Source organism: Symsagittifera roscoffensis, chromosome 8 (assembly GCF_963678635.1).
Source record: "Symsagittifera roscoffensis chromosome 8, txSymRosc1.1, whole genome shotgun sequence".
Classification (NCBI taxonomy): Eukaryota; Metazoa; Xenacoelomorpha; order Acoela; family Convolutidae; genus Symsagittifera; species Symsagittifera roscoffensis.
Genome location: NC_087069.1, coordinates 18,631,735 through 18,648,547, shown reverse-complemented (window position 1 = coordinate 18,648,547; position 16,813 = coordinate 18,631,735). Strand labels below are relative to the sequence as shown.

At 38.4% G+C, this 16,813-nt stretch overlaps 1 protein-coding gene across 1 annotated transcript in view; it reads right to left on the bottom strand.

Annotated features, from left to right (window-relative positions):
- Positions 1-1,567: 1,567 nt before the first annotated feature.
- LOC134853340 (spectrin alpha chain-like) overlaps positions 1,568-16,813 on the bottom strand; it is a gene marked incomplete in the record, with an annotated part of 65,877 nt that continues 50,631 nt past the window's right edge. The window contains 8 exon segments of the mRNA XM_063869317.1: positions 1,568-1,812; positions 2,032-2,179; positions 3,123-3,200; positions 3,584-3,706; positions 3,966-4,173; positions 13,149-13,347; positions 15,959-16,132; positions 16,521-16,710. Of these exon segments, the coding sequence (XP_063725387.1) occupies positions 1,687-1,812; positions 2,032-2,179; positions 3,123-3,200; positions 3,584-3,706; positions 3,966-4,173; positions 13,149-13,347; positions 15,959-16,132; positions 16,521-16,710 (1,246 nt within the window).

Sequence of the window (16,813 nt, the reverse complement as noted above, 5' to 3'; positions counted from 1 at the left end):
GTCAAACTAAGTCTCGAATTAGTAAGACTTTGCTTTGTTTCGGATTTGAGTATTGGAGTCTCACGGCTTGCGCTCTCGGTCAAAAACACTTAACAATCAGCAAACATAAGTGACACATAATGGAGATACATATGCTGATAAATTGCCAATGCGATGCAGCATAAGTGTTTTTAAATAAAAATTGACGCAATTAAAAATAGATGCTAAATAAAACTAGAACGAGTACAAATTTAGTACATAACAAACTGATGGTATTCGCTCTAATTTTGCATATAATAAATTGAAAAGCATCAAAATACATTATGGATAAATTATGCACTTCAAAAAATTGCGAGACACATTGAGTAGGCAAATATCTAGAGTCGAGTTTTTTTAATTGCTATCTGGTTTGAAACAAATTGCTTTTTTTGCTTCTTTCGATGAAATAGAAATGCGTCAACTGTGTTAACTCATTGCTATTAAACTGTGAAAAAAACATCCTTTAAGAAAGTTGTAAAGGTGCCACTAAAAATGGCACCAAATTTTGCGACTTAGGCTAGAAAAAAAACTAGTAGTCGTACTATTGCACTCCGTTCACTTAAAATCGCTAGCGTAAAAATTTTATTGTGGTATATACGGGAAGTTCTCTATTTCTAGGCAAATAGTTAAATTATAGTCAAAATATAGGTAGCAAAATTATAAACTTTTTTTTCGAATTTTTTTTATTTCTCTTGAAAACAAATCAAGACAAATTGAAAACAAATTGAAAACTAATTTTCAAGTTTTTCAATAATATATAGTTAATACATTGTTTTGTGTGAACCAATAATTGTTAAATGTCAATTTTTTGTGTGACTAAATAGACTGAACTAAATATTTGCGGCTATTTTTTTAATGTGCTGTTTTGATTACAGAAAGCTTTTGCCTTCTTGAAGAGGATTAAAACAAGTCGCAAGACTTGATAATCTCTTACCATTTTTTTCAAATGTGGACGAGTAAAATGGTTACAGTCTACAATGATTAAATGAATCTCTTGCGTGTCTTTTTCTTAATATGTCGTTTCGATTACATATAAATTTTGCCTTCCTGAAGAGGATTAGAACAAGTCGCAAGACCTAATAATCTCCTACCACTTGTTTCAATGATGTGCAAGAGTAAAAACAATTCTTTGTTTTTCCAGAATCAAGTGGGAATTGACTATTAGTTTTTTGTGAATTGTGACTTCTAAGTTTGATTTAAGTTGTAGATGTCTACAATGATTGAAAAGATCTCTTGCGTGTCTTTTTCTTAATATGCCGTTTTGATTACAGATAGTTTTTGCCTAACTGAAGAGGATTAAAACAAGTCGGACGACTTGATAATCTCCTACCATTTTTTTTTCAAGTGATGCCCATAAGTAAAAACCATTCTTTGTTTTTCCAGAAAAAAGTGGGAGTTTTCTATTAGTTATACTTGAATGGCGAATTTTAGGTTATATTTAATTTTTTTTCGATGGATTCAATATGCAAACGCTATCAATGTTTAAAAGGAATTTTTATATTTGATAATGTCAAGGATTGATGCTCACTGCTTCTTCAAAAATTAAAACTTTTACCCGAAACAATTGAAATACTTCTGTTTTCATAAAGCGTATTTACAAATAGAGTACAAAATATACAAAAATCAAATTCAGTTTCAATAAAACTTGTTTTCAAATCAGTTTTTTGATCATCTGGAGAAAACTCGTTCACAGAACTCGGCGTAGTCTCGGCTGTTTTCGACTAGACACCCGTTCTTATCTATGAATGGCTTCATGTGTTTTATGCAGTAGTCGGCTGTTTCTTTATCCAGGTGCTGAAATTAGACAAAAAAATAGATTTTAGGCCCTGGTGAGCCGCGATGCCGAAGGTCACATGTTCGATTCCCAAACGATTCCTTTTTATTTTGATGCCAGATATAAACCAAAGTCATATTTTTTGATGTTTTTTTGTGATATCTCCGCAAGGGAAAGTAAAAACAAGCACGAGGTATTTTTGCTGGGACTCACAAGCATCACTGGAATAGACGTTGTACCTGGGTGAGTTCGGAGATTGTGAGGTAGTTGTGAGCCTCAGTGTCCAGAGTGGCGAATGCATCCAGCACTTCCTCCCTATTATTTACCACGTCAGTCTCTTTCATGATGAGGAAGTCGGTGTAGTCTTGAAGAGTCACGTAGCCCTTTCTGCAGACAAAAAATGAAAAGCTTGAAGAAAAAAAACACATAGCCACCAGCCAACAGAGCGCTGGAAATGATTCAATGAACGCAAGAATTCCTTTGAATTTCCAAAAGAGAATTCATCATCATTGACCTTTTTTGATACATTTGACTCAATTTATAAAATTGGATCATTACATAAACTATTTATTCCGCTGGAAAATTTTAAAAAATATCCACTTTCGAAACAAGAAGACGATGACGCTTTTCCCGCAGAGAAAAAACAACAAAAGTGAAATACAAACAAAAGCGCAGTCATAACTTTTTTGGCAGAATAGGTTCATTATAACTTATGGCGAGCACTCGAACAATGAACTTAGCCGACCAAAGAAAAGGCTAAAAAACTACTTTGTCGACCTGTGTTTTTTTCCATTTGGTCGACCAAGATGATTTTCCGAGCTCTCCCCAAACACCACAAAGGCAGGCCTTTTTGCAATTGAGTTTTTGAAAAAAAATTGTGAACTTATTTGAAAGATTTTGACCAAAAAAGAGGGTTTTCCCGGAGGCAGCTCCTCCCTCAAGTTAAGCATGCATTGGTACCAGAAGCGCCTTGGTACCAAAAAAATTTCAGGGTCGACTGGCTGAAAATGGATGTCGTAAAATATTGCCCAAGGAGATACACTATTTGGTACTATTCTGAACTCCGCCCTTGTTTTCAAGATTAAGAGCGGAGGTGGATCTGAGAGGTAAGTCAAAGTAGGGCGGAACATAATCCACCCCTCTCCGTGGCTACTTCCCGGGTTTCAAACGATGTGGAGTTTCGTACCATTTTTTTCAAGTGTTGCCCACCAGTAAAAACAACTCTTTGTTTTCCAGAATCAAGTGGGAATTTTCTATAAGTTATACTTGAATGGCGAAGTTTAGGTTATACTTGAATATTTAAATATCTAAACGAACAGTAGTTGTTCACCTTTCTCGGTCGACGAAGTCCAAAATGAGTTCGAAGTCTGCATCCATCTGTCCCTCTTCCAACATCGGCAGATCATACCTGTTCAAGCAGAGCAGATACAACAACACTGATATGTATATATATATATGCATACGATAAATCAACTTCTTTACTGGGTTCTTCCTCTTAATACCAACCCCCTCCCTATCCCCACCTCACCCCTATCCCGATTCAATTATAGCCCCTCTATAATACAAAAAACAAAGCCTCATCAGAATGTGGCTTTTGTATAATCAGAATTACGCCTATAATGGGAAAAAGACTTTCTATTTAATATTGTAATCCTGATGATGAGAAAATGCATGCCATTTTATTCCCCGAATTCGAACGCAAAAAGAATTCCGGCCATTTTAAAGAACTCAGGTCATGAAGGGGAGGTGGTTTAACGGAAAGGGGTGTGTGGATAATGTTTTTACGCTTACCCTAGTGCCCTGAGACAAGCCTTGAGGTCGTCGTGGTCGAGCATGCCCACCCTGTTGGAGTCGTAGTGGCGGAACATCTTCGTGAAGTCCATCAGTGTAGACTCCTTCACTCCAGCACTCTCCCTGAAATTGAATAACGCTTTTGGATAACTTTTTTTTTGGATATTTTACCCTATGCTGACTCCACCCAAAAAGGAACCAAAATAAAAACTTTGAATGAAAGTTATATAAATTGAAGTTGTTTTTAGTAATTTGCAGCACTGAATCATAGATATTTCAGTGAAAATTACAGCACCGGATCATTGACAGCCGCCATCCATTTTCAAAAACCACAAAACCCAAAAACAGAAAATACCCTGAAACTAAATCACCCAAAACCTACTTTGCGTTCTTCTGCAACTCCAGATTTCTCTGCATACTCTGGCAGAGATGGTCCAGCTGTTCCCACTCCTGAGCCAGTGCGAGTGTGTTGTGCTCTGTGTACCTGTTGTCCAGGATCAGTTGGTCCTTCATCCTCAGACCGAGTTCTTCGATTGCTTTCAGTTTGGATTTTTGTTTCTTCACATCGTAGCTTAGCTGTTTGATGTCGTCTAAAAAAACACTGCGTTAATGAAAAGATCTGCTTCTACGTTAAGAAAACCTAGAATTTTTGTTAGAAATAAAAACGAACTTTTATCGACAGGCGAACTCACCCAACATGCTGCCAAAAATTAAGTTTACTAAAAAAACTTTAAAAATTGAATTTATAATAACAACCATAATGTAATTTAAAACGATAGCTTTGAAAACAGAATCAATTGCAATATCAAGTTTTTGGTTTTCTCGTCCAATTACTTTTGTCTCAATGACCATTTGTTTTTGAAAACATTTTGCATTTACAATTGATTATAATTTTCGCAAGTTTGTATGTGAAAACTGAATCCAATAAACAATATAAAAAAACTCAATTACACGACTCAGGTTCTCAATTTTCTTGCTCTTTGAGGTAATTTGTACTCCAGAATTTTATTTAAAAATTTCAGAAAGAATTAACTTGCTAGGAGTATTACATAACAAGATAGCTCGTATCAGCTAACGTTCTGAATCTTCTGACTGCCTTTTTTTGGTTTCGAACAGTATTTGGTAAATAAAATAATGGCAAAGCTAAGCATTTATGGCTGATAATATTAATTTTTAAGCGTTAAAATTCGTTAAAATTTGTGTCGTCCAGACCAATTTGCTACTTCAGTTCAATTTGGAACAACTTTGCAGCGCGGGATAATTCGCCACGTATAAATTATTCAACGAACAGTTTTTAAAGATTCAAGGCGGGTTAGTATAGTAGTTTGCACACCTCGCAGGACCTATGAAATTGGTCCGAATAAAAAAACACACGAGCTTATATATCCCGCATTTTCTCCGAAATTCGGAAGATTAAGAGGGACAATTCAAATAATCATCAATCAAAACTTCAAAATAATTGGCAGCTACCTTTTGTCTTGATGAATATATTTTGTTGAGCCTTTTTTATGATCTGAATGTATGTTTTGCTTAATTTTATGATTAAAAAATCTTGTCTAATCCTAACGGGTAAAAATCATCAACATATTCAATTTGTAAATCTTTGCCTTTGTAGTTTTTATTGTAAAGCAATATCCTAACACATATATCTCCATACTAGCACAATTTTTTAGTCCATTTTAATTCCGCCTTTTAAATAAAGTTTGGAATGTATACACCAGCATATTTAGGGGGGGGGGGGGAGGGGCGGGGGGTTGGACGTTCTCTTTTCCTCATGAATTTGACCCCCTGCCGACCCAAAGCGCCCCCTTTGTACTATTTTGAGAAATCCATTTTTGGTGACGAACCTTAAAACTTTTATACAGGCGCCTTTGGCGCCAATATACATTCGTTTTGAGGGGGGAGCGCTCGCCGAAAAAACGCGATTTTTGTGGTCAAAATTTTCCGAAAATTGCCTAAAAACGCCTTTTTGGCCTGTTTTTTTTCAAAGTTTTCCCTGCGTTGCAGAAAATTTGGACAAAATGGGGTCTTAATAGTGATTTAGGAGAGCTAAGAAAATCAATTTGGTCGACCTAAAAATAGGTCGACAAAAATTTTTGAATTTTTTGAAAATCCCCACCCCTCGAGAAAATCCTAGATCTGCCCCTGAATGTTTATGCTAGTGATCATATTAATTCCGTAAACGACTCAATTGCTAGAACATAATCTTTGATTTTGGCCGTTAGGGGGAGACCAGTTTGATTCGAGACCAGTTTGATTCGAGACCAGTTAGGGGGAGTCGGAATATTCAGGGCCTTGCCCTGTGTCGTATTGAGTAATTTAGTTCATTTCCAAAGCTGTCAATCAAATGTTCACTATTGGTGCTAGACTAATTGATTAGCAGGTGTTTGTCCTTGGATCTGTCTGTCACCCTTGGATATTGTTTCTAACCACTCTTGATGCTAACTTTGCAAGATTAAGTTACTGTATAATTATCTCGGAATTAACAATTGCTCGACGACAGTTTTACCTTCTCGACATGGCGCAGTCAGCAGGATTAGGTGGGGGAAAGAATCCACTGGGCATCACGGGATTTTGGCCAGCAAAATGCACGGAACCGCCAATGATGTGGGAATTCTGGATCAACAGATTCCAATGGGGAATGGTCGCCAAACACTCGCTAAATCCAATGAATTTTTACTTCGCCGCGAATCTCACAGCCGCACAAATTACTGACTTGCCCGCGGAAGTAGACGGAAAAAATCGGTGGGAATCGGAAATGGTGTTAATTTCGAACCTGTACTTGTGTTTGGTGGAGAAGGGGCAGGATGAACTGCACAAACGACGACCACACCTGGACCTTCAGACAATTCGGTACCCACGGATGATAGACGCGCTGGAAGCGGAATTCAAGAAAGAAAGAAACGAAACATATGAAACGTACCAACTCCTTTCTCATAAGCAGTTTATAAATGAAAGTCTTGAGCAATTCCATTCCGTACTGAGCGGATTGGCAGCGCGGTGCAATTTTGGAGCACTAGAGGACCGAATATTAAGAGACGTATTCATCGTTAATATGAACAATCGGGATGCACAAAAAGAACTCTGCAGATCGACAAAAACACCTGAGGAGGTGTACCGGATAGCTCTCTCGTACGAAAGGGGTAGCAAGTATGCATCCTCATACGTTGCCACGGGACCAGCGGGGACCCCTGGATCATCATCGGGAGGAATCCAAATAAAATCGGAACCAGTTGGAATAATCCGGGGAGGTTACCCGAACAACCGTTCAAGGGGCCGGGGCTCTTACCAAGGCCGAGGATCATATCGAGGAAGAAATCCCCTAAATAACAACAAATGTTATAATTGCGATCAGCAAAACTTCACCAGGGAACATTTGGACAGATGCCCAGCAAAAGGGGTTACATGCAATTTTTGCCATAAAATAGGCCATTTCGAAAGAACCTGCAGGGGTAAACGTGGAAACCAACGAGGACAGGGAGCCGTAGGAATGATACGGGAGAATGTGGACGATCATCAACTAGAAAACTCTGCGGACGAAGAAACATCACAACACGCAAGTTCCATTGGATGGGTCACGAAAAATCCAGTGGTGCACTCGTGGGACTCCAGCAGTTCTGACGGGGACTATATGGTTATGGCCATAAAACGGAGAGGAGTGACAGAGTTGAAAGTTGCTGGGGCACAATTGCCGATCAAAGTCAATGGAAAACCTACTCGCGTGTGGATCGATAGCGGATCCCCAATCTCAATCTTTACGATCGGGGAATTACGGAAACATTGGGAACATCAGGAGTAAAACTGGACAATCTGACGGAGGAGGATAATGCTTTTCGGGATTATGGAAACAATCCCCTACAGATGATTGGAACAATGGCAGTAACAATCCAATCCAACGGTTGGAAGATCCAGGCAAGGATAAAAGTGATCGGGGGGAACCGACCATCAATAATTGGAAGGGATCTGATGCCCCAACTAGGACTCCAGTTGGTGCAGCAAACACCGGGGGACCAAATCATGTCCATTGGAGAGGGCAGTCAAGACGCACTGGAACTAGAGGAACCAGAGGGGGAGTTGGATTCGTGGCAAACGTACTTCAGTAAGCAGTTTTCAAATCTTTTTAGCAGGGTAGGGAAAATAAGAAACTACAATGTAGCAGCTGAATTTTTTGAAAACCTCACCCCAGTACAGCAGAAAGGGCGTCGAGTCCCGATTTCGTTGCAAGAAAAAGTGGATGCGGAAATTGACAAATTATTGAAACAGGGTCATATCGAAAAATTATCTGAATGCTCGGACAAATATTTTGTGTCTCCAATAGTAATAACCGTAAAGAAGGATGGATCGGTAAAACTGGCACTAGAGTCGAGGGAACTAAATAAACAAGTGCATAAGAATAAATACCAGATGCCGAACATCGAGGAACTAATGGACACGGTTGGGCAAACGATTAGCGAAAAAAAACAGGTAGACGTATATTTCACAACAATGGATTTAACATACGCCTATGGCCAATTGCCATTAAATGCGGAGACGAGCGTCCAGTGCAATTTTTCGCTAATTGGAGGTCGTTCGACGGGTACATACCGGTTCAAAACCGGATTCTATGGCCTCACTACAATGCCCGCGGAATTCCAACGCGCAATGGATTGTATACTCGCCGAATACCCGCAAGCGCATGCGTTTATCGATGACATTTTGGTCGTAACCAAGGGAACAGCAATAGACCACATAGCAACGGTGGAGAAAATTTTAAAGAAACTGGATCGGGAAAATATGTCTTTAAAATTGACAAAATGCAAATTCGCCCAACGAGAATGCGAATGGCTAGGACATAAAATAACTCCGACTGGAATTACTCCATTGGTTAGAAAAACAGAACCAATAGAAGCACTAACGCCGCCACGGACTTTGTCGCAATTAAAATCGTTTATGGGGTCGATACATAGTTTGCATAAGTATCTGCCGGCGCTGGCCGAATCATCGGCACCGCTGCGGCCCCTATTAAGCAAAAATAACGAATACATTTGGACACCTGAATGTCAGAACGCGTTTGAAAATCTAAAAAAAACAAGTTTCAAACATTGTTGAATTACGGCACTTTGATATCCACAAGGACATACGCATAGTGTGCGATGCAAGCCATAATGGGCTCGGCGCGGTGTTGGAACAGTTGGGAACAGAAGGATGGCGCCCAATTTCGTTCGCGTCGCGATATCCTAACGAGGCGGAAAAGAAATACTCAACAAACGAATTGGAAATGTTGGCAGTTGTGTGGGGGGCTGAATACTTTCGAAATTACATACTGGGCCGAAGTTTTTTGATCGTTACCGATCATAAAGCCCTGATATCCCTTTTGAACGGTAATAACAAGAAAAATAAAACGATGTTTAGTCGTTTAACCCGCTGGTTAGATCGACTAATTCCCTTTGATTTTCAAATTGAGCATAAACCGGGGGCTAAAATTGGTTTGGCGGACTATTTATCACGGCATCCAAGTAAAGAAGCAACGCCAATTAGTACGTATGATAATATGTTCACGGTGGCAAAGATCAACCTAATTCGCACCGCGCTTGGCTTTAATACATCCAGGGGACCTAATACATCCAAGGGACAAAGTTGTACAGCGAATAGAAAGCCTTCTATAAATAGACTGGAAGTTTCGTCATATAACGATTCGGTAGAGGGCGGAAAAACATGTAAGCGGAAATCAACCAATCAGATGCAACCACGTGGTTTAAACCGACGGCCAAGCGACATGCGCGCTGGATTAGTTGGGGCTATTATTCATTCAGAACACAGTTGTTCAAAATTATCCAATTCCAATCTTCAAAATCAGAATATTCTTACATCCAGCCCTCAGAATTTTAAACCGAATAACAACATGGACCAAAACATGCGCAAATGGCAGAAATTTCTCAAACAGCATCCAAGCCTAAATAGTAGTAGCGACGAAATCGAAGAATTGCCCCCAAATGTATCACTAGAAGCCATTACCAAAGAGACAAGATCGATACGCACAAATACAACTCTCTCGTTACCCTCGGAATTCAAAGGAGAAACAGTACCACCAGTGGACCCAAACCTTGTATGTATGTCGATTATCCCGCGAAACTGTAAGATCGTTAATAAAACTACTGCATTACCTGACCTGTTTAACTTAAAATTCATAGAATCAAATTATGTATCGGACCCCCAACTGAGCGCTATTCGCGATCTCATTGTTACACAAGACCCGGAAATAAATGAAAAAGTTACTCGAATGAGCCGCTATCACGCTCAATTCGTAAATGATTTCTCAGTGAAGGAAAATGTAGTTTGGATGGACGATAAATTAGCAATCCCAATTAACCTCCAGTCAGCAATCAATAACAGAATACACGCGTACCATCACGGGAAGTCAAATATGTTCGATGCCGCAAAGGACGTCTGGTATCCCTATATCTACCGCTCAATAGCCTCCATTGCCGAGGGGTGCCCTGAATATACTGCCGCCGGTAAGAACTTAAAGACGCTAATAAGTAAAAATCAACTGGGATCTGTACCAGAACCAAAAGAACCGAATGAATCTGTCCAATTAGATTTTTGGGGCCCCATTAATTACTTAAATGAATCCTCTAAATATGTGCTCGTAGCGGTCGACCGGTTCTCTCGTTGGCCATCGGCAATGATCTGTAGAAATAATCGTTCGGACAAAATATTGAAATTCTTGAAGAGTTATATATCAAACCACGGGGTGCCACGGAAAATCCATATCGATCAGGGAACTAATTTCATGTCAAATGCGGTCAAAGCTTTTTGTAATGGGGAAGGCATTGAAATCATTAAATCACCTGTAAACGACCATCGGGCAACCGGGTGTGTCGAGCGTACTATTGGAAGTCTTAAGAATTCAATCCTTACTTTCGCTCACGAAAAAAATCCTGAACCCTTGGAGAAAATGGTCGAACGGGCCCTTGGTGCTCTCAGATTCTCAAAAAACTCAACACTTAGAATTTCGCCTTTTGAAGCTCATCATGGTAGAGAAGCAAACACCGTTTTACGGAATCTTACTAAAAAACCATCGTTGCAGAATCTGGATTGGTCACGGGTACTAAAAACGAAAAATGCTTGTTTAGATAACGACGATCCTAGTGTGCAAGATATGCCCCATCCAGCCGACACAAACTGGGGTGTACGATCAGATCTCGACTATGACATTAAAAACAGAACTCATGCACGACGCCTTACTGTGGATCAAGCTGGGAATCAGGACGACGAACCGTCAATACGCAAAAGCTCAAATCCCGCAGGACAACCGGGACCATCCGGATCATTGTTTCAGCGCACTGGAAACAAAAACTTAAAAAGGTATAGACCAGTTCATTCTAAAAATAGATCTGAGAGTGCACATACACTGACGTTAGATAATGGAGTTGTGCTTAGGAAATCGGGAGTGGCCACGAAACCCATACCGAAGAAAAAATCAAGAACCGCAGCCAAATCCGTACCACCGGTACCAGTGATCGAAGCGAACAAACGGGCTACTCAAACAACACTACCACCGCCAACCCCGCGCGACGTGAAGGAACGATGGACCAAGCGGACTGCGGAAAAGAATCGAAAGAGGACCGGGCGCCGATTCGAAGAAAATTACTCTGAATCGGAGGACAGTGAGGATCTACCGATTATCTCGGTAAAACGTACTCCACAACAAGTAACGACCACTCCGGAAGCACAAGTAGAACGCTCAGCAACAGCAATACCAGAGGCTGAAGCTGAAACCGACCAGGACACCATTCCGGCACTAGGCGGCGAGTTGGATGCTCCAAATCCAGGGGTGCAAGCAACGGAGAATCCAGGGGTGCAAGACCCAGCAAACCCGAAAACCACCGGCAAGAAAAAGGGAGCCTCATCCAGGAAAGCTCGGCTGGTCTCTTACAGTAGCCAGGGGGACAGCCAAGACGAGACATCATCCACAACGTCTAGAAGAAGTGGGCGGAAAAGAACGGCGGTCACCAAAATGGGGGGCGTAATGATCGACTTTATCAATCAGAACAAGGAAGGGAAAAATTGATCGTCGAATCCTTTAACTTCAAACTTTGTTAAACTGTTCTAACCCAGGGAGAGGGTGAGTCACTACTGGCTTAAAACTCAATCGTTATCACTATCAGTGATCCTTTAGTTATTAACAAAAAGTCGTTATTATAAAGTCTGAGTTGTATACTGTAACATGGAGCTAGTAATTCTTTTCAACTATCTGCAATCAATCAACCATCTATTTTTCTAACCATCTATTTCAGTCATTAAAGTAAACCTGCGAAATTATTCTACTTAACTAAAGTTTTCATTATCGAAGGAGAAGTGTCGTATTGAGTAATTTAGTTCATTTCCAAAGCTGTCAATCAAATGTTCACTATTGGTGCTAGACTAATTGATTAGCAGGTGTTTGTCCTTGGATCTGTCTGTCACCCTTGGATATTGTTTCTAACCACTCTTGATGCTAACTTTGCAAGATTAAGTTACTGTATAATTATCTCGGAATTAACAATTGCTCGACGACAGTTTTACCTTCTCGACACCTGAAACGAACAGTCTTGTAAAATGCAGTAGACTGTTTCGTCTTCTATGCCTTTTTTGGTTTCTTAACTCCCCGCCCACCATTCTAAGTGCACCCCGGATAAAGAATGAAAATTGAATGACTCCATTTTTGTTGCCATCACCCATGATGTTTACTATTGGACGGAGCATTTAATTTTTAAATCAACTTCTAGCTTCATATAATCAGTAAATTCTCGTCAGTTAATAATCGAAAGCGTTCTATTATAGCCTTTACTTTTGATAGCTAAATAATGAAGCACTGTCAAAAACAAAACCGTGCGTCTAGATAAATACCACTTTTTCAAAAGTTCATTATGATTTTAGCTACAGAAGCTCAGAAGTTTTCAGTTGCCTCAGTTGCCTCAGTTGCCTTATTTCATTTAGTAAATTTTGTGCACAAAATTTTGTAAATTTTCTACAAAGAATTTATATTGCTAAGCAAACAATCGTTTTTGTGGTCCAGTCGTTAATCGGCATTTGATTTCCATAGCAATCACGAGAAGTTTATAGAGGTATAGAAAAGTATTTTCTATATATACTCGAAAATGTTTCGTTTTTAGGTTGTTTCAAGTTATAATTTGATGTTCGATCGTTTGAAGTTAAAACATATGAGAGATTAGTGACATTTATTCTTACATAAAACTTTAAAAAAAATTGTCATCAGATACATCTGATTGAACATCTTTGCCTCATGGTGATCTTACAGACTTTGTTTCTTTTTCAATTAAATAGCTATTTTTGTTTATAAAATGCAATGAGTTTGGGCTTATAATCTGGAAACATTTTTTTATTATTGTAAACGCAATCCAGATTGTTGCTTGATGGTGCAAGTGTACTACATGTAAGTATCTTTTGCGTATAGCCTAAAAAATAGTTATGAGGTCATCTTAGCTTATAACTTTTTGCTTGATTGTTTGTAGGTTGAAGATATGCAAAAATGTGTTAGTGATTCTTCATCCAAAAGTACTTCTCGTTTCAAAAATCTAACCCAATTGCTGTTCTATCGAGTCAACACTTCCACCCCCTTTGCCCCCTATCTCTCCACTGGTGGGTCCCATAATACTGTGTCTGGCGTGAGTGACCCACTGGTGGAATGTGTTGGCCTCCCTCGCAAACTGCTTCCTCACATCCTCCTTCGTCTCCTGTTTCTCCAACTCACCCTCCAACTCATTCTTCCTGATTTGCACCTGCACCAGAATGAACATTAGGCTAGTTTAGCTTTCTGCAACTTGAACTCAGCAAATTTCAGTAATCAAGCGAACGTGAACAAAACTTGTGAATAAGTTGACTTTGGGGAGGGTTCTCATGCTTGAAGGACCGAATGCTTGAAAAATTTCAACCAATCAAAATCGCCAAGCGTTTCTACTGGCTAAATGCCTTTCTCACAAAATCGAAGTCAATATTAACAGAAAATGTATTAAATCAGTGGAAAACAATAAAAAAAATTACGAATTGCGGGTTACAACCCAATACGATTCAAATAATTATCAAAATTAATGAGGTCAAAATCTACGAAATCTTCAGTCTTGAAAACGCATCTGCTTATTATCCAATCGGTCAATATTAACACTAATGGCCTGGATTTATTTTCTTACTTTGAGATTTTCACGATTTATTTTGAGATTTTGAATACTCAATTCTGATTGGCGGAAAGTAAGCTAAAATTAATTTCAAGCATTCGGTCCTTCAAGCATGAGGGACGCCACCGTTGACTTTGTACAGTTTTGTTTCTTCAAAGTTTTTTTCACTGTTTTTTAAAGGTGTTTACATTGACATTGCGAGATCTGCTAAGGCTCTAAAGAGATCGTATTTTCAGGTAAAATTTGCACAGAAGGCTAGTTTTTGAGATTAAGTTATTTGAGAATGTTTGCTCATCAAACATTTTATACTTTATTAAATATTGTTTTATTTAGTTTAGACTTGAATAATTTTTCAACATCGTACTGACTTTGAGTCATTAAAAACATTATGAGAAGAAATGTTTTAATAAGATTCTTGTTAAACATCTTCTTGTTTTAGGATGCATTTCAACGATGTAAAAAACGACCAAGCAAACCAGGCGAAGTATAAACTATTACTTCTACCCTCAGGAATTTGACCCACTCACCAGCTTTTAGTGGTAATCTAAGACATCGAATTTTGGATGACTAAAACTCAAAATTTTGTCTTATATTAGGAGTCAAAATATTGCAGCAGGAATAGAAACCCTCCACTTAGAAAACCTCTGTAGAAAAGAAGTGCACTAAAGTGAGAGAAAGGAAGAACAAAAAAACTCTCAATCATCTCATTTCAAAATGTTAATTAACACATACCGGTGTAAAATTCTTGCATGTTTTTTGTCTGACTGATGTTTGCATTAGTATTTTATGATAAACTACACAAAAACAAGGATAACCAGTTGCTGTGCAAGTAGCACAGAATCTTCCGAGCTCATTCATAAAACACTACATTTTTTTTAGAAATTAGTGTCGTGTTCTGCGCTTGTTGTGATGAGAGAAGTATATAGAAACGTCGAAAATTGATTAATTAGACAGAGACAGGCTTAATCGACAGACAGACTTAGCAAAAAAAAAATTTCAAAAAAAATTTTTGCACAATAACTTTAAACATTTTTCTAATACTTTTATCAGCAAGCAAAACTTTTTTAAGCTTTCAAAACCCAAAATTAATCTTTTTAGGCAAACCAATTTTCTTATTTTGAGGCCAATTTAAGTATAACGAACGTTACTCGATTGCTTATTTGCTCAAAATTAGCCAGTTGATTGCTCAAATTTTCACAAATTGAAAATTTTTAAACCAATTTTCCTCAAAGTTGGGAGAAATTTTTGGAAATATTCAAAACCGCTCGAATCACGACTCAAAAAGCTTTCAAGTGATATACCACTCATTCAGATCACAATTTGTGGTTGCTGAGTTTGTTTGGAAAATGAGGAAAAAACTAAAACACACCCGATTACAAAGTTTTTTCTCCATTTTCAATGGTTGAAACAAAAAAGAATCATCATTCACGCAAGGCTGAACATGGAATATGTGTGATTCGTTTTTCCATAGAATCCATTTAAGGAATTGAACCATTAAAGTTTTCATGGTATGGAAATGTATGATAAGTATTTTTTGTTTTGAGGTCGACCTGGGATAATGTTCCTACTTTCAAAAAAGTTATAAAATATATGTGCTCGGATGGTTTTTGTCCCTTCGACATCAGATTTAATTTTTTTACGATTCTTTTTCGACAAAAACCGCTGATGCTGAAAATTATCGCGCGTTATTGGACCTAAATTGGCCATATTGGCAATCTTCAAACCCTCATACTTTACGAAAAAAAAGATCACAGGTAAAATATCTTTGCGCTCAGAAATTCTAATTATAAAGTCGAAATTTGTCTGGAGAAAAAAAATCACCCAATCGTAAATAGTCTGTCACTTTCTTCGAAAATCGAAGTTTGTGTGGAGAAAAAAATCACCCCGAGCACAAACCTTCAGGCAATTTCTTTTTGATAAATTTCTAGTTCTTTTTGATAAATTTCTTTTTGATAAATTTCTTTTTGATAAATTTCTAGTGATAAATTTTTCAGAGTGCTGGAAAACGCGTATTTAGTCTGTAGACTATCTAAAAAAGTTCGAAACTAGCGCACTGTGGTAATTTTACAACAAAATATGGGGATATCAAAAAACCACTTTGATCAAATTAAACAAGTCAACGAAAATTCCAAAATAAAAAATCGCTGCCTCTGAAAAATCTAATGAAATTAAATTTAAAGTTTATCGAGAAATCCACAAGGAGCGCGAATTCACTTACCCTTTTGAGTAAATTAATCCATGTCTCATGTATGGCCTCAATTGTGAACCAGGTGTATGGGTTGGCTTGTCTCCCTTCCTCGTTGATGTCCTTGTCCAGCTGGACCAGGTCTTCCAGTTCATTTTTGGCGTCTTCCAGCGATTCTAGGAATTCAGTGTGACCTGCCATCAAAGCCTGTAATAGAAGTTAAAATTTATCTTGAAGTCTAATATATGAACTGCCTTGACTGGATAAGAAATTAATTGTAATATCATATTTTTCTGGGTTTTCGAGAAATTTTTCTCAGATTACCAATTTTACTTGTCTCGTGAAATACAAAAAAATTTTCGTATTTATTTAGGTTTCAATTAAAAAATTTGGACTTAATTTTCAATCCGCGATTTGACCCGCAAAAATGTTTGTCAATGTCTTTTTGTGTTATATGTGAAAAAATTCATATCCAAATGCATGAAAAATTATAATTAAAATAATTCTGTTTTGAATAAATTCTGACTACGATAGCACAAGCTCGAGAGAAGCCATAAACTGATGACTTTAATTCGAATATGTGAACTGATGTGACCTTGATCTCTTCGATGGAGTGACACCTTGGAGGCTCTCTCAAGTCCTCCTCGGAGTTCTCGAACCAGGAGTTGAAGTTGCAGGCCTTCTTGGCGAAGAGGAGGAACTTGTCCTCTATGGCCTGGTAGAAGTCCCGCCTCTCCTCCAGCTCTTTCCCTCTGGACCCACTCTTCGTGTTCAGGCTGTCCCATCTGGTGGAAAAAGCGAGAAAGAATAATGAAGTTTGCTAGGGGAATCTCTCAAGCGCGAAAACTATTTAAGCATTAAGTTCAGTCAGTTTTATACAGTTTAAAG